The following is a 26855-nucleotide window of genomic DNA, read 5'->3' on the forward strand; positions in this document are numbered from 1 at the left end:
TTGATATATATATATAAAAAAAAAAAAAATACATAAGCATTCAGGTATTTAAGAGAGGTTAATCGCTGTCCATTAACTCAGGAAAGGGAATATTGTAATTATTGCTTATTTAAATTTAACAGATTCATAGCCCATGACAGGGTACCGTTGCCATTGACAAGTCCATTGGCCAATGCATTTGGTATTCACCCCAAAGTCTTCTCTCATTTGCCTGTTTCTTGATCAATAATTGGTATTACATTTAGAGTACGATGAGATCGGATTGTCTGTAAGGATTTATTTGAAGGCAATAGACAAGAAAAATTGTCTCTTATCATCAACATTATGCAGCTTCTTCTTCGTCTTGTTTGCTGATGCAAAACACAAGTCAACTGTTCTTATGATCTATTGGTAAGTCGTTTTGGATCATGCGTCTTCTTTGTTTAATTAAGATTATATGTACGAGTTTGATAAGTTGTTTCATGAACATATTAATTCTTTTTGCTCAGCTAGTGTTGGTTCTTGTACTTTTAGACTTCAATTTCTCTTAATGAATGTTCAGCTGTACATTGAAGTGGGTGCTCTTTGTATGTCTTTAGGAGAAAAAGGAGAGCACTTGTTGATTTTGATTCTTAGTGATTGAGGAAGACACGATCTTGTAACTGTCTGATATGGCATCTTCATCTGCTGTTGCTCATAAATGGAAGTATGATGTGTTCCTTAGTTTTAGAGGCAAGGATACGCGCAATAATTTTACCAGCCATCTCTATGATGCTTTGTGTCGTAAGAAAATCAAGACCTTCATTGATGATGGGCTTGAAAGAGGAGAAGAAATTACGGGTGCACTTTTGAGAACAATTGAAGAATCGAGAATTTCAGTGATAATATTCTCAAGAAACTATGCATCTTCTCCATGGTGTGTGGATGAACTGGTGAAGATACTTGAATGCAAGAAGGCATATGGGCAGATTGTTTTACCAGTTTTCTATCATGTGGACCCGTCTGATGTTGATGAACAGACAGGGAGTTTTGGAAATGCGTTTGCTGAGCTTGAAAGAAATTTTAAGCAGAAGATGGACAAGGTTCCAAGGTGGAGAGCTGACTTAACAAGTGCTGCCAATATATCCGGATGGGATTCACAAGTCATTAGGTGAGCCATTCTCTTTTCTTTTGCTTCTAGCTTCTTTTCAACTGTTTCTTGGGGACATTTAAATTTATGTAAAGGCATCCTAACCCTCTTGCAACTTGTTGCTGATGAGTGACAGAGTAATGATTATACTCTCAAAGAGTGGATATTGCAGGAAAAGGAAAAATATAGTTGTTGGTCCAAGTTCTGGAATCAATTTCCAATTCTGAGTACCCAAATATAGTCAGAATTCATTTTTAGTTTGTTGAACACTGACGTGCTTTCATGTGAAGATCATGGTGTCTTCGATTTGACAATTTCACTTCCAATTCAATCCTGTAATACTTTTCAAATGAGGGTCCTAATTAAATTGCCAGGCCAATTGAGCTCTTGAACAGGAGCTTTCTCTTAAATGTATTTCAGACAATTTATTCAATTGGTTAGAAGTCGTGTGTTTAGTATGTGATCTTTTTAACTATTTTTTTTCCTAGTTCAAGGAGTTTGTATCACTCAGGGTTACCTCTATTTTCCCATCGGAAATTACAATGGTATATCTTGAAGTTGATAATCATATTTTTGGATTCAGAAGCATATGTTTTGAGATTTATAATATGTTATGTGACTTCTAAATGTTACCAAATGAGCAGTTTAAAGTATAGTTTTTCCATGCATCTGTAAATTTATAAAAAGAATTTCTTGCAAGTGATTGGGATTAGATTTCACATGTATGTAGTGTGATAATGTATGGCAATTGGAATCCGTCACAAAAGTTCCAACCTCAAGAAAAGATTGTGTTGCTTTGGGTTACTATTTGAGGTACTATTTGATATATCTGTTCGTCCTTCATGTTGGCAGGCCTGAGTCGAGACTCGTGGATCAAATTGTGCATCATATTTTGAAGAAATTGAATTATTCATCCTCAAGTGATTTGAAGGGCCTGGTCGGAATGGATTCACGCATGAAGCAAATCGAAGCCTTATTATGCACACAGTTACCAGAGGTTTGTGTTGTAGGAATATGGGGCATGGGTGGTATTGGTAAGACAACCATTGCTGGAGAGATTTTCAACAAGATCGCTAGGGAATATGAAGGTCACTATTTTCTTGCAAATGTGAGGGAGGAATTAGAAAAGAATGGAGGATTATTTCGTATGCGAGATGACCTTTTCTCTAAAATAACAGAGGAAGAAAATCTACATATACGCACTCCACGTATTGGACACCCTTTCATTAAAGACAGGATCTGCCGTAAAAAGGTTCTGATTGTTTTTGATGATGTGAATAATGTAGACCAAATTGAAATGTTACTTGGAGGATGTGATTTTTTTGGTCCAGGAAGTAGAATTATCCTAACATCTAGAGATAAACAGGTACTTAAGAAATATTCAGACAAAATATTTGAGGTTGGGGGATTGAATTACCAGGAAGCTCTTCATCTCTTTAGTTTGCATGCATTTAAGGATAATCAGCCCCCATACAATTATATGGAGCTGTCTGTGAGGGCAATAAATTACGCTAAAGGTAATCCATTAGCTCTTAAAGTCTTAGGTTCCTTTCTATTTGGCAGAACGAGAAAAGAATGGGGAAGTGCATTGAACAAGGTTGAAAAACTTCCTCAGAAAGAAGTTCATGGTGTGTTGAGAATAAGTTTTGATGCACTTGATAGAGAAGAGAAGAGTATATTTCTCGATATTGCGTGTTTTTTTAAAGGGCAGAACATTGATTTTATAAAGAGAATACTCGATGGCTGTGGCTTCTCAGCTGATATAGGAATTAGTGTTCTTGTCGATAAGTGTCTCGTTACTATTTCTGGAAACAAGATAGGGATGCATGATTTGTTGCAGCATATGGCCCATGAAATTGTCAGCATGGAATCAGTCAAGGACCCAGGAAAACGCAGTAGATTGTGGCATTTTGATGATGTGTATGAAGTGTTGACCAGAAATCTGGTGAGAGTTCCATGCATAAGTTTCTCCCCTCTCCTTTTATGCATTTCTTTAATTTATCTCACTGTTCATGATTTTCCTTTGCTGTGATGTTTCAGGGAACTAAAAACGTTGAAGGGATATTCGTAGACTTGGATAGTTCTGAAAAGATAATGAAGGTGAGTTCCAGAGCGTTTGCGAGGATGTATAATCTTAGATTGCTCAAAGTTTATAATTCAGGATTCGGAAATAATAAGAAAGTGCTCCTTCCTCATGGCCTGGATTCTATTTCCAATGAGTTGAGGTATCTCCACTGGGATGGATACCCTTTGAGATCTTTGCCGTTCAATTTTATTCCACAGAACCTTGTTGAAATTAATATATCTTCAAGCAAGGTTGAACAACTTTGGCAAGGAAACCAGGTATTTCGACAACTACAAATGTACGAGCATACATTTATTTCTTTCACGTAAAAGTAATTATTAGAGATATAGATACTAATATGTTCGACGATCATTTCTGTCAGAATCTAGTGAATCTAAAAGAGGTCAACCTCAGCAGTTGTAAGCATCTAACAGAAATCCCAGACCTCTCACAGGCTGCAAATCTCGAGAGTTTGAATCTTCAATCCTGTACAAGTTTGACAGAAGTTCCTCAATCTATCCGATATCTAGACAAACTCTCCGATTTCAATCTGAGATCCTGTACAAGCCTTATAAGCCTGCCAAGTAGTATTAATTTGAAATCACTCAAGACTCTTAACCTCTCAGGCTGCTTAAATCTTAAGAATTATCCAGAGATCGCGGAGAATGTGCAGTACTTAAATTTAAATGAGACTTCAGTTCCAGAACTTCCCCGATCAATTGAGCATCTTGGTAGACTTGTTGCATTGAATTTGAGGGATTGTAAGCAACTTGGGAATCTTCCGGAGGATGTTTGTTCGTTGAAGTCTCTTGAAATTGCTGATCTGTCAGGCTGCTCAAATATCACCATGTTTCCAGCTTTTCCAGAGAAAGTCAGATATATTTACTTGAGTGGAACTGCAATAGAAGAAGTTCCGTCTTCAATCGATCGCCTTTCAAGACTCTTTTCTTTGGACCTAATGGGTTGCAAAAGGCTCAAGAATCTTCCATGTACTTTTTCTAGGTTGGCATCTCTTGAAAAACTCAGTCTCTCTGGGTGCTCAATCATCACTGAGTTTCCAGAGCTTCCAGTGAGTATTAAGGAGTTGTATTTGGATGGGACAGCAATACGAGAGATTCCTTCATCAGTTGAGCATTTGTCCAACCTTGTTGAATTGAGTCTGCAAAACTGTACAAGATTTGAGATTCTACCTGGTAGTATTTTTAACTTGGAATCACTAAAAAAACTCAACCTCTTTGGATGCTCCCAATTCCAGACTTTCCCTTCTGTGGATAAATATGGATATTTGACTTACCTTTGTTTAGATGGAACAGCCATAAGAGCATTACCCTGGACAATCAAAGTTCTAGCAAGTGTTTCTCGCTTGGAAATAAAAAACTGCAGAAATCTGGAATGCAACTTGCTCCCTGAGGTTCAGAGTCTTTTGAATTTCAATGAGAGAGAGGTGAAATTATATCGCCTGCGTCAGCTATATCTAAACGATTGCAACTTACTTTGCTTGCCTGGGAGTCTTTCCTGCTTATCCTCACTAGAAGTACTGGATCTCAGTGGAAACAGTTTTACTCTGCTACCGATACTCTCAAAACTCCTTAAGCTGGAATCCCTTATTTTAAGGAATTGCTTTAGACTTACATGTATTCCTACCCTTCCACCAAGACTAATGAAACTAGATGCACACAATTGTTCATCGGTGAGCGGTGTATTAGGCAGATATTCAACTGAGGTTGAGGGAAATATTTTTGAATTGCTATTTACTAACTGCTTTGGCTTCCATGACAAAACTGTATGCAAATGCAACGACATCATAGAATATTCCTTGAGGAAAATTAAGGTTTACGCCAAAAGATTGTATACACATGTATTTCTCCCTTCCCTTCTTTTTCTCTCCCGCTTACCTTCTAATTCTTAATGTTTATCTTTCATGTTAAAATTAAGTCATGATTTTAATGAAACAGATGCTATTTGTACTGCCCGGGACATCTAGTGTTTGCTTCCCAGGAAGAAATGTTCCAGACTGGTTTGTCAATCAAACTCAGGGATTTTCATTAACAATTAAGCAGCCGTCACAATGTGCTCGTAATCAGTTCCTGGGTTTTGTTCTGTGTGCTGTTGTTGACTTTGGATACTTATTCAAAAGCTCTGATGGCTTCCAAGTTAATTGTATATATCATATCAAGAACGAATATGGGGATAGTCATCATCTTCAAAGCTACTTTGGTGGTTGGTTTGACGGGGAGCATGTTCGAGAAGTCTCAAACGATATGTTATTCTTGGGGTATGATCCATGTTTGGAATTTACAGAATCTTATTTGTTTGGAAAATGCAGTGAGGTAGTAATTGAATTCTACTCGGAAGATAGGAACAACAATCCTTTAAAGAGTTGCAATGTGATCAAGTGTGGGGTCTGTCTGCTATCTGCAGAAGATGATAATTCATGATTTCTTCATGCCACATTCCTAAGGTCAGCATCCTGCTTTTGTGACTGCGGTTAATGCTGAAGAAGCCGAAATGACTCTGAGTGATTCAAACCAATCAAATGAGACTGATATAGATGCATTGAGGAATTACATTGAAAATCATCACTCTTTATCCCAGCAAAAAACCTCATCTGCTGATCGCATCTTGCTTGGCTCAACAAAGATTCAGGTTAGTTTACACTTCTCCACGTAGGCTAAGTTGCTGATGATCTCTTTCTACAGAAGAAAGCTTCAAATTTTCTCTCCACAAATCCTTTCTGGCTTGGCATCTTTTATCCATTTAAAGCTTTGGAAATTGGAATTCCGAATGCAGTATCTATCTGAAACGACCCTAAATGATTCGAACCAATTTAGGAGGCACTGAAATAAATGCTTTGGGGAATTACATGGGCAATCAGCACTCTTTATCCCAGCAAAAAGCCTCTCCTGTCGTGCCTTGCATGTTTCAACAAAGATTCAGGTTAGTTTACGCTGCTCTACTTGCACTAAGCTGCTGATCTCTTTCTTCAGAAGCTGGCTTCAGATTCTGTCTCTACGTACATACGTTTTCTGCCCCCAACTCTGTTTCCCATGTGAGATTTTGCAAACCGGAATTCTGACTTGCAATGCATATATATATATATGCTTTGCTGGTCATTTTGGTTCTTTCCTCTTCCTAGTTTGTTTCTCTTCATAATTTTAAGTTGTTCCCTGACTTCTAAAATGCTTTCCTTCCTCTCTTGCACTCTTGTTCTGCCTCATAAAATCAAGAGCGAGTTCTTTATTTTACTAGTTATTTTCGGTTTCTTAGCACCTATTTGAACGGTTTGTAAGTTTTTTCAAAACAGTTTTCAGATTATTGATATTGAGAACTTTTCAAAACAGAGTTTTTTCTATAGTTAAGGACTATAATTTCAGAGTTCGAGAAGTCCTAGTTTCTTATCTTACATGCTGCATCAGAAATTCTCTACACCTCATGACTATCACCACCAACAGAACTAGTGACAAAGGCAGAAGAGTTTGCAATTCAGTTTTGCATATGGTTGGAGGATCCCTTCAAACAGTGTTGAAAAAATAACCCACCAATCATTTTTTTTACAGTGAAAGGTGTCTCACTTGAGAATTTTTGGCAGTGCTGCTTATGTCAAAATACAAGAAGAGACGAGGACTAAGCTTGAAAATCAAAGTCAGAAATGCGTTCTGCTAGGGCGTGGAGGGACTTCTTGTGGTTTCAAGGTTTACAATCCTATCACTGAAAGGTGGCAGTGGTGTTTATGTCAAAAATAATCTGAAAATATAAAATTTAATAATTTTTAACAAAAAAATATATTATTTGAGAGAATACGGTTGAAACTACGTTCTCAACCATACTCTAAACCCAAGGCCACACACCAAGTTCCTATGACAATTTATTTTCAAAATTAGTTTCAGAAGGATTAGTTTTATCTTTCTTAGTTTCTGTGACTGCTAATGGGAAATTTCCCATTAAAATGTATTCTTCGATGCAGACGCAAGCTATATTATTTATTTTTATTCTTGTCTGTTTTATTACTAGATTACTTCTTTTAATAAACTATGCAGTAAGAACAAGCAAAATAATCCAATTTTCACCTCTCTTGTAGACACAGTACAAGGTTACATGGCATACATAAAACAACAAACACTCCTCCCTCTTGCAGCCATAACATATAACATCGCCTATATAAAACAACAATTATTTTATTTCCTTCACTTCTGTTGGTTAAGTGTTTCAAATAATTTTGTAAAAACTATATTATTAAAACAAATTCCCCTACGCTAGGGAGAGGCCCAAGCATATAGGGTTCCCACTCTAGCCTAACACCTTTACTTTAGGTTATCCAATTCAAGCAACAAGTAGAAAATCCCATGCAATTCAAATCCAAGCCAAGCAATTAAATCCCAGGCAACAAAATCCAGAAAATTCCAAGCCAAGGAAATTTAAGCCATTCAAACTCATTGCTTCACACTAGTTCTTTCTATTGTTTTTCTTCTACATTATTTTGTTCTCTAATATTTATTAACTTAAAAATTATAGAATTTTCTAGCCAGCACAGAGGACTGCAGTAGAATCATGTTTTCAAACAGTAAATTAGCGAAGAAAAAAATGTTGTGACAAAAGAAAAGAGCCCAAGAGACTTGCCTGATTTTGATGTTTAAACAAATAAAAAAACCTTCATAAATGATGAACTTGAAAGAGATGAAGAAATTACACGAGCGCTTCTGAGAGGATTGAGGAGTCAGAAATTAAACGGAAGATGGATCGTGGAACTCGCAGCAATATCTCGGGATGGAACTCGCAGGTCATTAAGTGAAAAGTAACTCTCAGAGATATTCAAGTGTTTGTCCTAGGATAATTGCTGAACACGAGACATGAATAGTTCTTTCTGTTCTGCTTGAATCACCTCTAACTTGATCTACGTTGTAACTTGGGAAAAATTGTGTGCTCTGCACATGTAAGACCTGTGCTTGCATGTAAACAACGTCATCCAGTTTTCTGTAGTTTTCAAGATGGAAATTTTTTTTTAGAAAAAAATCAAAAAATTAATTAAACTGAGAAAATTAAAAAATAAATAATAAAAAAATCAAACTATATGAAAAAAACTAATTAAATCGATTAGAATTTTAAAAAAACTGATCGGTTTGGTTCGGGTTCGGTTTTATAAGCCTGAAACCGAAAAAACTGAATTGAACCAAACTGAATCCAAACTGAAAAAACAAGCCAAACCGAGAAAAAACCGAGTCAAACCAAAAAACCAAGCCAAACCAGAAAAACCGAACCAAACCGAAAAAACCAAGCCAAACCGGAATCGATCGGTTTGAACCGGTTTTTGTTCTAAAAAAACCGAACATAACCTAAACCGGTCGGTTTGAACTGGTTTCGGTTTGATTTTGATTTTTTTAAACCAGTTTAATTATTTTTTTTATAAAAACCAAATCGAACCGAAAATGATCACCCCAAAAATTTTCTTTTTACTTTTTTTTTTTTATAGCATGGGCCGGGCAAAAGAGGGATAGTATTCAATGAAAACAGGCCCAAAGAAGGAAGCCTTAATAGGGTCATAAAGGCATGTCTAGTCCTAAATTTGGTCTGCTAACGCTACATCGATTCCTACTCTCTCTCTCTCTCTGCCTTCTCTGCTTTGGTGAAGTTTGGTGATAGCAGGTTACTCTCCCCTCTCAAGTTAAATTAATACAAAAAGCTTTCCATTTTGGAATCTTGTGCTGTTGAGAATTTTGACTCTGATAATCTCTCCTTGTTTTTTACTCGTAACCAATCTTCTGTTCTGTGTGTTCTTGGATCCTTGCGTTCTTGGCTCTTGTTAATTTGAGTGTTATTTTCTATTGAACTCTATTTATTTGGATATTTTGCATAGTATTGTTGCTTTTGATTCTCCAATAACCAACCATTCACTTGAATTGCAAACCACATGTGCTGCTTACTGAACATAGTTTAGAATCTTGGTGGATTGTGACCATGCAATTGTGAAGACATTGGTGACCTGCACAGTTTTTGGCCATTAAAATTCTGAACATTGCGTGCTTGAATTCATTCTCGAGTGGCTGGCAAATGGGTATAGATATTTTGTTACAATTTATTGTAAAATGAATGGACGCCATTTTTGTTATCAGAGCTTAGGTTTTGGTTCCATCATTCAATTTCCTATCATTTTATGGGAGGACAATCAGAGTGTATGTATAATCTGATACAATTTCAAAAGTGTAGAGAGCGAAAGTCCTAAACTTTAAAGTTGCTTGTTGTCATCTTTTTTTATTTCCTAGGAAAAGAGGAAATAGAATAGATTGATTTATTGGTTAAGTGCATCTTGGATAAGGAAATCTATGATAAGTCAACGTACTAGTTGGAGTTGTGAGTTGTCTTGGATTAGTCTTGTAGGTTGAGTGTAACATGAATTTGCACTGAGATGATATTGGGAAAATGAAGATTCATTTGTGCTTTTGGTTATGGAAGAAAGATGCCACATTCTAAGGCTGCCTCTATGGAATCCAATTCTGTTCCTAAGGTTATTGATGGGGTTGTTGAGAGTCTGGTTAATAGAGATAGAGCAGTGTGCCAATGCTGGTGGAAAATCTAAGCGGGTGACAAAGCTGGAGGTACCACCATTATGCACTTCTTGATGCAGAGATCAGATTATCAGTTAGAAAGCCTGCGACCTCAAAAGGGAGTGGAGTTTGTGGAATGGTTATACAGGAATAAGACTGCCCAAATAGTAACACCAGGTTTCCTGAGTTTGCGTATTTTATTCTCACCTGGTGGTTGATGCTGAAATAGGAATGGCAGCAGCACCTTTGAGAAGTCCTTGAGACTAAGCCTGACAGCTTTCAAGGTGAGCTAATCACGTGGATCATTAGGTTGGAGAAAGCACTTGATGTTAGGAATTTTACTTTAGAGCAAACTCTCCTGTTATACATAATACTTGAAGTTGACCATCAGTTGAAGATGAGGCCTTCAGACAAGTATCAGTGACCAGAAGGAAGCAGAAGAAAGCGGAATTGACAGCATTACTAGATGCTAGAGTGGTTACTTTTCTTTTAAGTTTGATCTCTCCTTCATTGGGTGGTGCTTATTGGGGAGCTATCAGAAATCAGGATTCAAGCTCTCGCTTTACCAATGAGCTGACAGTAAATGGATGTTGGGCTTGGCTACTGCCAAAAAGATCTGATGAAGATGAATATTTCACATGGATGAGTGGGCATCTGTATTTTGTGTGTTTTCTGTCATATGACCTGACAGCTAATTTGCAGCTTCCTTGAAAGGGAGATCTCTTGAAATTCTGTATTGATTAGGAGTGAAAGGACTGGGTATGACTAAATTGCAACTCAAATCTCTTTTGTTGCGGAGGATTTAGTCAGTTTGAGACCCAGTGCTTGGATTTAGCTAAGTTTGCTCCTTGTGTAGTGGCTGATGAGATCTGCTTGCTTGGAAAGTTGATAATAGTTTGAAATCACAATATCAAGAAATTGAATCTCGGTTTTAAAGCTGAGAATATGAGCAGAGATGTAAAATTTAACATGGATCATGGGGAGATGCCTGGAAGTGCCTGAATATTCGATCTTAAGAAAAGCAGTTAAAGCATAAAAATCTCTGGAATGAAGGCAAGTGACCAATGATTCTAAAGGCATGTTTCTGACGCATAACCTGATAAGAATATTAATCCTTTGCAAATTTTGGTAAAGTTTCACGAGGTGCAAACATCTTATAGATTGTAGTTCATGTGTTGAATGTCAAGCTCGCCATATAAGAGATGTTCCATTTTGAATGAGTAACAGCCAAACTGGTTGAGATGATAGAGGCTGAAAATATGTGAGAACCATTTTAGTCACACGATAGGATACATAGGAATTGAGTTCTTCTCAATGAGTTTGCATGAGTTCTTTTCTGATCCAGGTGTTCCCCACTCCTTAAATTCCCATTTACTTCAAATGTTGCATGGAAATGACTCCAGAATCTCAGCATTATATTATTTGTTTGTCATGAATCTCTTAGAGAGGTTCACTATTGGATTTGAAATCGGGACATGCTAATAGAAGTTTAAGGTGATCAAGTCTCAAGAATGTAACCTATACTGGTGATCATAATCCATACTTCAGTAGGTATATTTAGCAGTTTGAATTTGGCATTTGAGATACTAAAAAATTGAGGGGAAAAACTTCCATTATAAACGAATTTGACCCAGTGAAAAGAAGTAAACAATAGCAATACTTATTTAGTCATGTGGGATGACAAATTTAGATAGCTAAAATTTCCTTTCATGGGATGGCAGTATGGTGATGGAGATCATGTAACCCCTGTGTGATATAATGCCTGTTAATACTACAAGTGAAATAGAGAGGCTGTTCCTAAGTTTAACAGTGTGCAATCCCTAATTTCTGTTAAAACCCAGTAATGGATTTGGATTCTGACACTATCCAATTTGGATTGAATGTTTTTAGGTTGTACTGCAAGTAAAGTTATTGTATACCCTTTAAGTTATTGTATACCAAATTTTGTGGGAACATTTCTTGAGCATGCCGCACTATTACGGTGTTTTTAGCTGAATGTAGTTTAGTGCGAGTAATATGTTCTGTTCAGTTTTCTTAATGTTTTCCATTACCTGTTGTGAATGAACTTGAGTGCCTATCAGTTCAGAAATTGAAATTGCAATGTCATTGTTGTGAAGACATGTTTCATTTGCAGTAATCCATTCTGCTCATATGCTGTGGACATGATAGAAGTCAAGGCTGAAAATACAGATGGGGAACCAGTGGGAAGTGAAGGTTCATCTGTTAGTATAAAGGTCTTATTCTTTGCCAGAGCTCGAGATATAACTGGCTTGGCTGATATGCAATTAGAGGTGTCATCTGGTAGTACCACCAGCGATTGTTTGAATAAGCTTATTGCTAGGTTTCCTAGCTTGGAAGAGATCCGTGGTTGTATAGTTCTAGCTCTAAACGAGGAATACACAACCGAGGCAGCAATTGTCAAAGAAAAGGATGAGTTGGCAATCATACCTCCCATCAGTGGTGGCTAAATATTTCGTACAAATTTCTCGAATGTCATAATATCCAAACATGTTCTTTGAATGGTTTCTTGATCATATAGTTGTCTCACACAAATACTTTATTGATGAAGTCTTCAGTAATAAATTAGAAATCCATCTTTTTTCTTTTTCTACTTCGAAATGGAATGAGCTGATATATCTTCACGTACACTTTAGAGAACAAGGCAGACGCTGAACCATAAATTTCAAGTTTGTGTTCAAATTTTCCATTTGTCCAATTTTTCTCTATGTTGATTATTTATTTATTTTTGATAGATGCCAAGTATGTACCTAGACAATTGACAGGAACTCGCACCTTTTGTGTCATTCACCTTGCAATGTAAGATGCCTGAACGATGCATAGTGAAGAGAACATGGACTGATGGACGAAGGAGATGTTACATGCATGCCCTGGCCATAGGGTCTTGTCTGATAGTACTACTTTGTAATAGATATTAGGCAACAAGCAAAACTAGTTTAATTTCTCCAACCATGCCAGCAGTTACTAATAAAAGTTTTTTTCTTAAAAAAAAAAAACAGAAGTCGAGCAGTTAAATACATTGCAAAGCATTTCTAGGTGTACAGAGAGACAGGTGTGGCTCCTCGAACACCGATTCAAAGCATCAAACTGGGATTAATGCATTTGGATAATAAGAATATCACAGCAATAATCCGCACTGCTATTAAGAAATTGTATATTGATGGACCGACCCAAATTTAATTTAATTTAATTGGCTTAAAAAACCTTTCAAAAAAACCTTTTCCAAGTAAAACAATGCCAGACTATTGCTTGAATTAATTGGTCCGCCTAGACCCAATTTATTTTTGGGTGTTGGGTGCGGTGCAGCACCCTCCCAAATAATTGAGCCCTCATTTAATTGGGCTTACCGAATCCAATTAATTAGATACAGGCATAACTCTTGGATTCAATTAAATGTTAAATGGGGGTACTTGGCGCACTAACACCCTTTATTTGATCTGGGTGTTATGCCCAGACCTAATAATTTGGGTGCTAGCACCCATAAACACTTATTATTATTAGGTTTAGTTATAATGCCTGACAGATGTTGGGTGTGCTTTTCCACATACTAAAATATGTGCCCTCAGCCTAACACTTTTTTGAGAAATTTTTCTAAGCCACATACAGTTTTTTTAATATTTTATACTTATCAAATACGTATTATTTTAAGTAGAATTATATTTTAGCCCCTCCTCTCTATAAAGTGACAAGACTTATGAGATATAAATATATCATAAATCTTTCAAACTTAAGGTTCACAATCTCTTCATTCTTAACATTTTCATAATCCATTTCTTTAAAATATCATTGTACTTTCTCTCTTTACAAAGTTATAAATTTTACCATCGGAGAGTCCCTACATCCATCAAATAGAACCTTTTGCAGGTACCAACTACCAGCCACCTTGGCATACCAAACATCACCTATTACTATCAACCACTTAAGCTTTTCATATCAAACTGTTAGACATCTTGACTAAGGATAATGAATCAGATTGTTTGAACTAAGAGATTATCCAATTATCTAACACATCAATTTTATTCCTAAACATCTTGGATTTTGAAACTCATCAATTGGCGTCGTTTGTGGGAACTGATAAAAAAACTACTAGTTTCTAAAAGTTGGTTTTGACATTTCCAGGTCATTCCATATACAACCAAGATTTACCTGGGTCAAAATGCAAGACAAATTTACCTGTTACAACGAACACTTCTACTCGACCAAACCTTCAACAATTCACCAATCACGTGCAACTCCTCACTCAAACCGTGTTGTCAACCCAAGGTCAAAGTTAGACATTTCCACCTTGACAAGTCTTGACACCATCGGCAACACACAACACCCCAACACCTTGACCATCGACAGCACCCTACGCCAGTAGATTATTACACTACTCAAAGGAGACTAAACATAATAACAATCTTGAAAGTGTTTTAAGGGGTCACTCACACCATTACGATACTCATGTATAAAGTCAGTACTCCAAATATACTACCCCTAGCTACTGTGGGATGGACACTAGTTACTATGATCATCATTCCATGCCAAACTCCTCTGGCTTCCAAAAACTTAACATATCAAGGACTAATTGACGATTTGTATATAAGCATACCCAGAATAATGACTACAAGCCCCATCAGTAAAAGGGTTCTCTCTTATCTAAACAAGTATTGAACACTCGAATCCCTAAAGATTATTTTTCCATAAAAATGATTCTAGATAACTATGATGACCTAGCCGACTCGAGGGAGCATATACAGAATGTACAAGGTAGCTTAGAGTTGTTCATCCAAGACAATGACTGAATATAAAAAATCCTTTCCACACACCTCTCACTCTCAAGTGCGACCACTTTTTAAGGGATAAACTTGGTTTTTCTAGTGCAATAAAACCACCCTCTATAGATTTGTCCCCTTTGACTCTTAGAAATTTTTCTAAGTATAGACATCGAGATAGTTTTGTTCTTCTCAACCCTTTAGAATTTTTTTTCCAAGTATAAGCATCATTATAGGTCACCCTCATTGGATTCCCTTTAGTTATTTTTAAATATTTTCTAAGTACATGCTCACTCTCAATGTGTTTCCATTAGATTCTTAGAAATTTTTCTAAGTATGAACTTCATCTCCTTAAGTTTCCCATGACCTCTTAGAAAAATATTCTAAGTATGGAGTCTTTTATATCTCACCTCATCCTCCTTAAAAAATTTTGAAGTATGGGTTCCTCTAAGGTTTTCCTTTACATACTTAGAAATATTTTTAAACATGGTACACACCTCTACACACGGGCTCTTTGGTTTATTACCCGAGATTTCATCTTCTCTTCTTATATGAAGAAAATTCAACGAACTCTTCATGATAACTGGTATTTTTACAAATCTTTGCAGATTAATACCATAAAAATTTGAGAGGTTATTGATGGACCTAAAATTTTATAGTCCCCAAAACACCCTCCAAAAAATATACTAAAAAACCTTTTAAAAAACATGTTTTTTTATTCTCAATTAAATTTCCCTGCACCCTCACAAGTAATTGGGGGTACTTGACATGCCAGCACCATCCCAATCAATTGGGGGTACTAGGCGCGCCAGCACCACCTAATTAATTGGTGGTGCTGGCAGCAGCCTCCCAAATAATGTTCCAATTGAATTAGGATGATACCAGCATATTCCAACTAGTCAGCACCCTAAAACTCTAATGGGTAGTTCCAATTTCACCAAGAAGCATCAAATTTTCATCTTTCTTGATTAACATTGCATGCGCAGAGAATGTGAACATGCAAAATATGTTCCAATTGAATTAGGATGAGCCACAAGCCAGTTTACCGCCCGCATCCAGGAGAAGTTGACCTTCCGATCCCTTTTTCTTCGTTGCTTCAAAAAATTTCCTCATCTGTCCTAACCCGGGGGTTTGTCATTAAAATAGCTTGTGCAACTTCCTTCATTGCATTAGTGAAATCTTTAATCTCCTCAGCAAAATGTATTTAACACCCCTTTAGGCTTCAAGCCTTCATCATGCTAACTAAAAATGGCATATATAAGTATCAAACCAACTCATCCAAAGATTCCAATAATTTTATCGTTAATTTTGGAGACCAAAAGTGGGGAGAAGAGGGGAGCTGTGGCTTCTCAAAACTCGTTGGTGTTGACGGCACAAAAAGCTGAAAACAGGGGAGAATTAACTACCTTGCCGACATTAGCATTATCATACAACCACTCCACCAGTAATATCACTAAGATTTTATAATTATAACCTCTGCCGACCATCGAAGAGTGGAATGGATGGCTGAACAAATTAACTCTCTGCTGGCTTGTCAGATGCCATGGATGCTTGCTACTGCAAGGACAAAAGCTACTGCTTCTTGGTGAGATTTTTTACTTGGGCCTAGTGGGGGCTCTGATACGAGATGTTGGATATACCTCAAACTGTAAACTTAAGCTTGCAACCAGTAGATGCAAAAGATGATTTGGAGTTTTTCCTTACTTAAGAACTGATGAGAACAATTACAACTTAAATAAGTAAACAGACTTGGATTTCAAGTAGGAACTAACTACCACTATGTGAATTTAGTGGAAGCATATCCAACGATACAACACACTGAAATATACACGATTAATATGTTGATCATGACTCCCACAACTTAGGGATTCTTAGTTGACTAGGCTTGCACAATTCCCACAACTTAGGGATTCTTAGTTGACTAGGCTTGCACAATTCCAACCACACACTTCTAAGTTTATTGAAATAACTATCTGTTGACATAATTTATTATCATTAATCCTAGCAATATTTAGTAAACACGACAATCAACCAGCCCTTTACAAATGACAGCGTCTTTGATCAGCTTAAGAGATTCTTCAAGATCATCGCAGAGTTGATGAGGATCAGGAACTATCCCTTCGTCAACTGATAAGATGATGTTCATCTTATTGGCATAACTCACAACATGAATCATTAAAGCCTGAAAAGAAATATTTATATGTTAACACTAGTAATATTCATACACAATTTGATTAAGAGATTATGAAGAGAAATCTTCAGATTTTCAAATCCTAACCATCAATTTCTGAGACCTTCTTTGTTTCAAATTAGAGATGATTTGCATGGCATGCAGTGTATTTCAATATTTAGAACACAAGTCAAAGATTGTTAGCTGATATGATGTCAAGGAAAATATTATCTATATATTAACTGGTGATTTAATAAAAAGTCATTAGATTTGATTGCTGAAAAAGATTTACTAAATTTGTATTTACAATGGTCTAGGACCATCCAATTTGGTAATATAAACATATATTTTATTAATACCAAATAAAATAAAAATAAATCAATATTTTTGTTTTCTTTTTTTTTTAAAAAAAAAAAAGTATGTCGCTAATATTAATGGTAATTTACTCGCAGACATAATATATCGAGTACTTACATTAGGTTGCCCAAAGCAAGTTGGAGCTATGTAGGCCACTTGATGGCCATACAAAGTGATTTCTTCTGAGGGACCAGCCACGTTCGAGAACCACAATGTAGTTTGAGTTGGGAAGCTTGCCAACTGCGACAACAATGGAATTTATTTTATTTTAAGCCCCCAAACATCTATTGACGTTGTACATCAATAATAAAGAATCGACTGTTCCTAGAAGATTCATCTTACCTTAGTACCAAATAATTTGAGAAATGTTTTTGCCATGAAATATGTGTATACTGCTTCAAGAGAAGCTTTCTTCCTCTTTCCAGTTGCCTTAGCACTTCGAACATAATCTAATGCATCCTCTCGTAGTGCAATGGTGAAGGGGAAGAGAACGTAGCCGATCAGTTTGCCCAACCTCACGTTGCTGCTACTTTTCGTCTTTTCAGCAGCACTCTATATATAGAAAGAAATTAAAGAAAAAATAGATACACAGAAATAAAGGATCATGACGTTTCTTCACATGATATTTGTAGTCCTCACTTTATTTCCTGGGTTTTCTTTTCTTTTTTAGTTTTCTTAGACGCCAAAGTAGATTAACAGAAGACGCCAAGGGAGCAAAAAGAATCCCTCAAGGCGAAACAGATAACATGAAATTGCCGTACTCACTTCATTTACTAGATGTGGCCTTAAATTCACGAATGAAGTTGCTCGTAGACGAATGTTCTTAGGAAGATTGCTATTTGCTTCTGCCACTCCACCATCTTTCTTATTTTTACCTGCCGAATATAGAATTAATTAAATCACGAAGCTGAAGATGTTCCAAAGATAACTAATTTAATTTTTCTTCCTACCTTATTATTAGGTAGTCGTTTAAAATCTAATTTATCTGACAACTTAGCGTGTAGTCCAGCTAAGAGCATATTTTATAAAATTGTTTTATATATAGCTATAGGCCTATCTATTGTTTTTGAAGGATATAAGTTATAATTTTACACCAAAGTGAAATTGGCATTAAATTTAAATTTAGAAATTGCTTACCATATTTTCTATTGAGATAGCGAGATAGAGCTCCTTGTGTGACTCCCACCATCACATCATTGATTGTCTGGCAAAAAAAAAAAAAAGTTTTAAAAAAAATGTAATGAGTTTAAGAGAGTAATGTAAGGAATACCAAAATTTAGGTAATTTGCATGAGAAACGTATATGAACACTTTGTTTTATTTTCTACAGTGAGTACAGTTTGATATATGGTAATTGGCTTACAGCATTCATGGCATTCTTGACTAGCTTAACATCCTCCAAACTCACAGTTCGATGAACAATCCGCCGTGGAGTAGATCCAACGCCTAATGGACCTTTGAGCGGCGTTTTTGTATCATCCAAGAAGAAAATTGTGATTAAAAACATAACGATATCAACCAAAGTATTCCAATATATCAGCAACACCGAAAATAGCTTGATGAAATGTTGGAGAAGTCCTCCACTAGAACTGCAGGGTTTCTGTTTCTTTGAGATTGGAAATGTTGGAAGCGCCTCAGGATCAGATGCCTTGCGGGTAAAAGACATGAAAAGTGACATGAGAGACGTCCCATCTCCAATGGAGTGGTGGACTCGGAGAATGCCTACGGATTCAGCATTAGATGTTTTGATGTTGAGGAGATGAAGATCCCACATAGGTATAGACATCCTAATCTTAGTTTTGCTCAAATTAGAGACGTAATCTTCTACGTACATATCAGGAAAGTCCATATTTGGGTCAATTGTAGGGAATTTGACATGGTTGTCCAAGTCAACCTCTGTTCTAACCCATTTGAGCTGCCCCCCATTCTTCTCATCGGGAACCTGTTACATATAAATGTTGAGGTCATTAATGAAAAGACAACAAAAAACTTAAAGTTTGATTTGTAATACCGATCCTTTGTTACCATAAGAAATTGTAAGAGTGATTATTAATCATTAATTATTAGTGTACAGAAATACGATGAAGTTAAATTCCAAAAGAAAAAGGTGACAAAAAAAACACGTACGATTAGTGCATGCTCCTTATCCCTAAGCCATGGGTAACTGTTTATAATATTTCAAAGATATTGACTTATGGATCAAAAAAAAAAAACAGAACTTGCCTGCAAACTAGAGAAACGAGGATGCTTAAGCAAAGTATTCCCCAAATTTGCTCTCATAACTTCTGGATTGATTTTGGTCTGAAAGCCGATTATGATAATGATGTACACGTTGGAGTCGGGTTCATGAAACATTCGAGCCATTGGACTCAAAGGTTGCTGCTCTTCATCAGTGATGCTCAGAACATTCTCAACATTTTTTGCTGTTTGAATTGGTTTAATGGCTCGGTTCCTCATTCGTTAATCTTTGAGAATAGAGGCAAATAATGCAGGTGTGTCAGTGCGTGCAAGGGTACTATCCTGTTTTTCTTCAAGCTCTATGTTTTGGTAGCAACACTTCATGGATACGCCCCCTTCTTATAGAACAACAAACTGCGTGCATGTTTCACACGTTGTGTTTCATAGAAAATTCACAGAAAAAGAAAAGTCTCATTAATAATGATCTGAAATGGAAGTTTATCGCTAATCATGTGAGTTTTTGGGAAGGAAGAAACAACTAATTAATGAAGATGTGATTGAAACGGCATCTCAATTTCGAACCAAGTTTTCGTATTTTCATTATAAATGCTTCGCACAGAGTAGGTATATATTCATGAATCATGATATTGATATTCAATATAATTATTCGTAGCGTTGTTCACGTTACAGAATTCTGTCAGTGGTCCCCCAATTGTTTTTACTTCCATTCATTTTGCTCCTCAAACTTTTGTTTCTTTCAATTTGGTCCATGAAAGTTCCTTTTTTTTTTCAGATTTTCTTTTTATTCTCTCTAGATTGAATTCTATGGCATTGCTTGAGTTTTGGAGATTTTTTTAAAAAATTCGATGGCATGTCAATTTTACATTAAAGAATTTAAAATCATTGTAAAAAAAATAAAAGAAAAGGTGTCAAAACTGGCATTTACAAAAATTGAGAGTTTATTATCCTTAGATTGTTGAACCATTGTAAAACTTCTACTGTCTCTTTTCAATTTTCTGCTTATTATTCTTTTCTTTTAAATCACATTATTGCACAACATAATTAATTAGTCCTTGTAGTTTAACAAAATATTATTTCATCCCCACGATATTAAAATCCACTTATAACTTGGTCCTTTCTTTAATTTATTTTGTTTTCTCTTTCTGGAAAAAAAAAGGAAATGTAATTAGTTAACATGGGAAAATTGATTGGAAAAAAAGCTATTTTTGAATAAAAAACAACTAAATTAAGTTTGATCAAAGGACAATATAATTATTTTTTATACTATTGAGACTAAATGATTAATTTTTATAAACTAGAAGGACTATAACCTAATTGATAAAACTAAAATAGACACGGATGTTTTATTGCGCACAAAATGCAATTCAACCCTTCAAAACGACTTCGTTTTTGGTTTAATGGCTTGGATCCTCAGTCGTTGATCTTCGAGAATAGAGGGTATCCTGTTTTTCTTTAAGCTCTATGTTTTGGTACCAACACTCCATGGATATGCCTCCTTCTAGAACAGCAAACTGCACGTTTCACACGTTGTAATAGAAAAGTATTTCTGTTTTCATAGAAAATTCACAAAAAAAAAATCTCATTAATAATCTTTAATGATAGAAGTTTATCGTGAATAATTTGATTTTTTGGGAAGGAAGAACAGTTTAATTTGGATTGTACAAGGAACAACTAATTAATGAAGATATTGATTGAAACGACATCTCATTTTACAACAAGTTTTCGTATTTTCATTATAAATGCTTCGCACAGGTAGGTATATAGATTACTCATTGATGATGTGGCAACGAATTGTAGTAAAGAGAACAGGGTGAGAAAAAAACTCAAAAATTGATTAAATTAAGAAAATTAAAAAAAATTTAAATAAATCGAACCGTGAAAAAAAATTAATTAAATCGATTAAAATTTTTAAAAAATCAAACGGTTCGGTTTGGTTTTGGTTTTATAAGCCTGAAACTGAAAAAACCGAACCGAACCCAAACAGAAAAAACTGGAAAAAAACCTAGCCAAACCGAGTTAAAACCAAAAAAACCGAGCCAAACTGGTTTGAATCGGTTTTTGTTCTAAAAAACCAAACCGAACCAAAATCGATCGGTTTAAACCGGTTTCGCTTCGGTTTCGGTTTTTTCTCTTTAAAAAAATAATTTCGGTTTGGTTATTTAAAAAAAAAAAAACCGAATCGAACCGAAAATAATCAACCCTAAAATTAATAAAAGCAAATAAAAAAGTCCATGAATGCTCGGATTTGTAATTGGTTTAATTAACTCATTGTTTCTTGTTTAATTAATTTCTGTGAATCTGATACCAGAAATTTCAAATCTTTATACCTGCAATCAATAATCGCTTACAATAATATATTCATGATATTCATATTTAATCCTCAAATTGGTGTTTTATTATCACTCATATACTATTTATCGTCTCCCATATCATATCATTATTCATAGCATTATTCACGATACAAAATTTTGTCTTTAATCCCTTAATTTTTTTATTTTGATTTATTTTGCTCCTCAAATTTTTGTTTCTTTAAATTTGGTCATGAAAGTTCCTTTTTTTTTCTAGATTTTCTTTTTATTCTCTTTAAATTGAATTCTATCGCATTACTTAAGTTTTGAAGATTTTTTAAAAAATTCAATGGTATGTCAATTTTACATGAAAGAATTTAAAATCATTCTACAAAAAATTAAAAGAAAAGGCATCAAAACTGACATTTACAAAATTTGAGAGTTTATTATCCTTCTATTGTTGAACCATTGTAAAATTTCTACCGTCTCTTTTCAATTTTTTGCTTACTATTCTTTTCCTTTAAATCACATTACTGCACAACATAATTAATTAGTCCTTGTAGTTTAACAAAATATTATTTCATCCCCACGATATTAAAATCCACTTATAACCTGGTCCTTTCTTTAATGTATTTTGTTTTCTCTTTTTGGAAAAAAAGAGAGAGAGGAAATGTAATTAGTTAACATGGGAAAATTGATTGGAAAGAAAGCTATTTTTGAATAAAAAGCAACTACACTAAGTTTGGTCAATGGACAATATAATTATTTTTTATACTATTGAGACTAACTGATTAATTTTTATAAACTAGAAGGACTGTAACCTAATTGATAAAACTAAAATAGACATGGATGTTTCATTGTGCACAAAATGAAATTGAACCTCTCAAAATAACATCGTTTTTGGTGTTGCCTCTGCACCCCCCAAACCTATTAATTATCACGACCAATAAAATAAGAAATAAATCCTAATTAGATAGATGCCGATGTGGAGTGGAACAACAAAATTTACCTATGAGCCATAAACTACAACAATCTTTACCTTGGCGAATATCCACATATTAAGAAAAAAGTAGGGAAAACCCAACCTGGGATAATAGGTTAGACCCGGCCAACCATTATTTTCTTTTTGGTTTTGCAGGCTGGCTTCTCTGCCTTCAAAAGAAGAAAAAGATGAACATTGACTTTGAAACGACATTGTTTTGGGATGGAAATGCTTGTCTTTCAATTTGGTCACTAAAGTTATGACATTTTGCAATCAAGCCCCCTATTCATGGAAATTTCCTTTTTATTTTCTTAATTTCCCCTAGGTAAATTACAATTATACCCCTCTACTTCGACGTTATTTATAAACTAGTCATTGGTCTAATTGTTCCAGACGACCTGCTAAATGGTGAAAAACACAAGGATTTTTTTTTAAAGTGGTCTAATTGTTCGAGACAACCTACCCGATGGTGAAAAACACAAAGATTTTTTAGAAGTGGTCTAATTGTTCCAGGCGACCTGCCCGATTGTGAAAAATATAGAGATTTTTTAGAAGTGGTCTAATTGTTTCAGGTAACTTACACGTTAGTGAAAAAAAGGTCTAAGATTTTGATGTTTCAAAAGTGGTCTAATTCTCATGGGCGATATGCTTGTTGGTGAAAAAGTCTAAGACTTTGATGTTTTAAAAATAGACAAATTCTCATGGGCGACCTGTCTAGGTTAAAAACTCGAAGGTTTTTTTTTTATTGGTCTCATTGTAATGGGTGACCTACCTATTGATAAAAGATATAATGATTTTTTTCAGGTTGGTCTAATTCTCATAGACGACCTGTCCAGGTGAAAAACTCGAGGGTTTTTTTCAACATTGATCTCATTTTAATGGGTGACCTACCCATTGATAAAAGATATGAAGAAAATATTTTTTTCAGATTGGTCTAATTCTCATGGGCAACTTACCTAAGTAAAAAACTTGAGGATTTTCATTGTGATGGGTGACTTTTCCAATTGAATAATACGATGATTTTTAGGTGGCCTAATTTTCATGAGTAGCCTGCCTATGTCAAAAATCGAAGGTTCTCATTGTGATGGGTGACTTTCTCAACTGAAAAATATGAGAATTTTTCGAGTGGTCTAATTTTCATTGCTGGCCTGCCCAAGTAAAAAATCAAAAGTTCTCATTGTGATTGGTGACTTTTTGAATTGAAAAATACGAGGATTTTTCAAGTTGTCTAATTTTCATGGGTGGTTTGTCTAGGTAAAAAAAATTCAAAAGTGAAAAATTTTCAAGAGAATTTTCAAATCTTGGCCATTTCAAGGTGGTCTTCCTTTTGATGGATCCCATCGAGGATTTCTCTTATGAATCTTTGCAAAACACATTGTTCAACGTTAGATAATATGCATGCATCTCTACTTGATTTGAAATATAGGCCCCCCTTGCTTCTCAATCTTCTTGTTGTTTGATTGGTGAGGACTTGCTATTTTTTATTTGAGTCATCTTCCTCATCTGGCTCCTAGCCCACTCGAGTTGGCATATGTAGGTCTTTCAGAATGTTTGTAATTTTACTTAGCTCAGCCTTTATGGTGCTCATCATGCCCTATTTACTTGCTGGAAATTCTGTCTCGTTGAATAATTTAAGAAGATCCTTCATTATTTCCTTGACTCACTACTAAAAACATTCGGTGTCATTTATTTAAAGGATCAAACTACCTTTGGTAAACAAAATGTCATTTTGTCTCGTTGTAAGAAATGTTCCTTTTTTTTGTTTATCTAGAAGGGATCAATTTTCCTTCTAAATATAATGTTGCCCCCTTCAACTGGCCATTGCCCCTAAGTGTGCTCTGTCAATGACTTAGACAAATAATAGTTTCGAGAAACCTTTCTCTACTTTTTAGTTTTGGTGAAAGATCATTTGTTTATAATAAATCTTGAAATCTTGATCTTTCATTTTGAAAACAAAAATTGTTTCAATGTGAGTTTAAAACAATTTGTTTTTGAAATCTTGCAACTCCCTGGTTATTTTTTTTCTTGGAAAGGAGATGATTTGTTCTTATGTTGGTGATATTGTCATTGGTGAAGGTACATCATAAGGTGACCTTGTGTTTTTGTGGGTTTCAAAGCGAAAGGCTCAAGAAAAAGCTAAAGGTTTTTTCTTAGAAAAAATGTCTTTTTTTTATCACTCATTTTATCCGTACGAATAATAATGAGTAGCTTGTTCTCGATGTCATGACTCTTATAAAAAAGCACTATTTGCATTTTGAGAGCATCATTTATTGTTCTAGGTTGCTTGATTAGAAAGGACTTTTACATGCATGTAATGTAGGTTGTGGTTTTGGCTATAAAAGAAAAGGATTCATAAGGCTCAAAGAGTTTTTCAAGGTTTCAAAGACTAAGGATCACAATCAGCAGTTCGACTTTTTGTGTCTTTCATCTTTTCTTTTGCCATTTTTCTTTGATTTGCTCTTTTTTATTGTTTTGGTTGGGGCATACTCACTATGTTTTGGCTATCACTTCTTCTTGTGATTTGGTCAAGCCCCTTAGCATTTGCGTTTCTTAGGCTCTTTTGACTATTTTGGTTTTTCTCACGGCTTTTTCATCTTTTTTTATCATTGAATTTTTCACTTGCCCCCAGCGTGGGGTGTGATCCTTGTTGGGGTTTTTCATGAAGGAAAATTTATCCAAGCTCAAAAGGGGACCATAAGGGATATATTCATTTTAGAATGTGAAACGAATAACAAAGATGGTCTTTTCTCATTTAAAGCGCAAGCAGTTTAGATCAATAAACTTTGATCTCATCTAGTGTGATGGTTTGGACTTTGCAAAAAGATGCATTTCATAAGTCTATGAACAATGAATCCACTACATACCATTATGCATACATTTAAAAAACGTAGCTCAAGAGTTATAGTGTGACGGTGACAATTCATTTTCTATTCGTGCACTTTAGTTTAGAGTTTAGTCACCTCAGTGAAGGAGTTGCTTGATTCATCTGTCATTCTACAAGTAGAATGTCAAAAATATCATTTTAAATAAACATCAAATCATTTTTTAAACAAAAGGCAAGTTTAATTTTCCAAAATTCCACTCGGAGAAAAGATTTTGATAAAAGAAATGAAATGAGTCTATGAGATCATGCAAAGGTTCAAATGTGTATTTGTGAGTTCTTAGAAGGAATCCCTTTTAAGATATTTGGTTTTAAATCAAAGGAAGAGACACAATTGAAGGACAAACTCATTATTTCATTGAAATTTTTATAAAAGAAGTTCAACAACAAAGACCTTATGCTAACATTTTGAGATATGATTACTAGCAAAGTAATGCATAAAAGGGCTAAACTCTTAGCAATCTTTGATTGGAATTTCTAGAATCTTTCAATCATCCATCTCCTATGACCTCCTTGACAAGGGCACATTTTCAATAGTTAGATTAAAGTCACATATAAAACAGTCTTGGCATAATGACATTATAGCTTCGTCTTCAGGACAATTAATATCTAGGTATCTTTGTTTTGGTAGTTCTTGCTCTCGTTGTTGTAACCACCTTTGATATTGTGAACCTCAATTTCTTTTCTTTTTCCAGTGAAACTTTTCTCCTTAGTCGAGTCAGCAATCTTTCATAACTAAATTACTTGTTTAATCCTCCCAACTATAGCAGCCAGGTCAGAAAAATATTATGCAAAGCTTCCAGCCAGGTATTCAAAGTTTAGGGCCTTAAAAGTGTTCGAAAACAAATTGATCATTTTTTTCCAACAAATGAGGATTAACCCGTGCAGCTGCCTCACGCCACCTTTGAGTATATTCTCTTATGGACTCCTTGTTTTCCTTTTTCATAGCTTGCAAGCATGACCTATCAGGGCCCACATCCATATTGAACTTATATTGCCTAATGAAGACATCAACTAAGTCTTTCCACTTTTTTACCTTGATATTGCCCAATCACATATACCAAGTGAGGGCAGCATCACTCAAGCTGTCTTGAAAAAAGTGAATCAACAGTTTCTCATCATAGACCACCTCAACCATTTTGTTGCAGTATGCATTGAGATGAGTTACAGGGCATTGAGATCCTATATATTTTACGAATCCAGGCACTCTAAAATTTTTGGAAATGATCACGTTAGGCACCAAACACATCTCAGCAGCCTTTATATGGTTATGTAGGCTAGTTCCCTCAAATGCCCTCATCCTTTGCTCTAGGGCAGCCAATTTGTCCAAGCCATCTTCTTTTACCATCTTGTCATTTTGAGATCCCTTCACTATAAAGTCAATGATAGACAACATTTTTATGGGATATGTTGGTTGAGAAAATTAGGAATACATAGCCTTTTAATATTCAAATGACACTTTATTTGCCCCTAGATTCTGTGGATTTACGAGTAT

General features: G+C 35.2%; 3 protein-coding genes across 4 annotated transcripts; 2 read left to right on the plus strand and 1 right to left on the minus strand.

The window, feature by feature from the left end:
• The first annotated feature begins 216 nt into the window (after nt 1-216).
• Nucleotides 217-5082, plus strand: LOC18108431 (disease resistance protein RPV1). The gene is made up of 5 exons (XM_024592622.1): nt 217-390; nt 579-1129; nt 1961-3053; nt 3149-3451; nt 3556-5082. The coding sequence occupies exons 2-5, from the start codon at nt 651-653 to the stop codon at nt 5080-5082; spliced, it is 3402 nt and encodes a 1133-aa protein (XP_024448390.1). The 5' UTR covers nt 217-390; nt 579-650.
• A 3628-nt stretch (nt 5083-8710) lies between these two features.
• Nucleotides 8711-12415, plus strand: LOC112323230 (molybdopterin synthase sulfur carrier subunit). Of its 2 annotated transcripts, none has more exons than XM_024592623.2 (2): nt 8711-8813; nt 11847-12415. In XM_024592623.2, the coding sequence occupies exon 2, from the start codon at nt 11875-11877 to the stop codon at nt 12178-12180; it is 306 nt and encodes a 101-aa protein (XP_024448391.1). In that variant the 5' UTR covers nt 8711-8813; nt 11847-11874; the 3' UTR covers nt 12181-12415. The 2 variants fall into 2 exon arrangements, with proteins under 2 accessions (XP_024448391.1, XP_024448392.1); XM_024592624.2 differs by having other exon boundaries at nt 8743-8813; nt 11830-12415.
• Nucleotides 12416-16156: 3741 nt separating this feature from the next.
• LOC7475745 (wax ester synthase/diacylglycerol acyltransferase 11) lies at nt 16157-19571 on the minus strand. Its single transcript, XM_024591293.2, has 7 exons — nt 19234-19571; nt 18374-18952; nt 18149-18215; nt 17777-17886; nt 17354-17563; nt 17129-17251; nt 16157-16666 (listed from the first exon to the last, which is right to left on the minus strand). The coding sequence occupies exons 1-7, from the start codon at nt 19465-19467 to the stop codon at nt 16496-16498; spliced, it is 1494 nt and encodes a 497-aa protein (XP_024447061.2). The 5' UTR covers nt 19468-19571; the 3' UTR covers nt 16157-16495.
• Nucleotides 19572-26855: the final 7284 nt, after the last annotated feature.

This window comes from Populus trichocarpa, chromosome 19 (genome assembly GCF_000002775.5).
Source record: "Populus trichocarpa isolate Nisqually-1 chromosome 19, P.trichocarpa_v4.1, whole genome shotgun sequence".
Lineage (NCBI taxonomy): Eukaryota > Viridiplantae > Streptophyta > Magnoliopsida > Malpighiales > Salicaceae > Populus > Populus trichocarpa.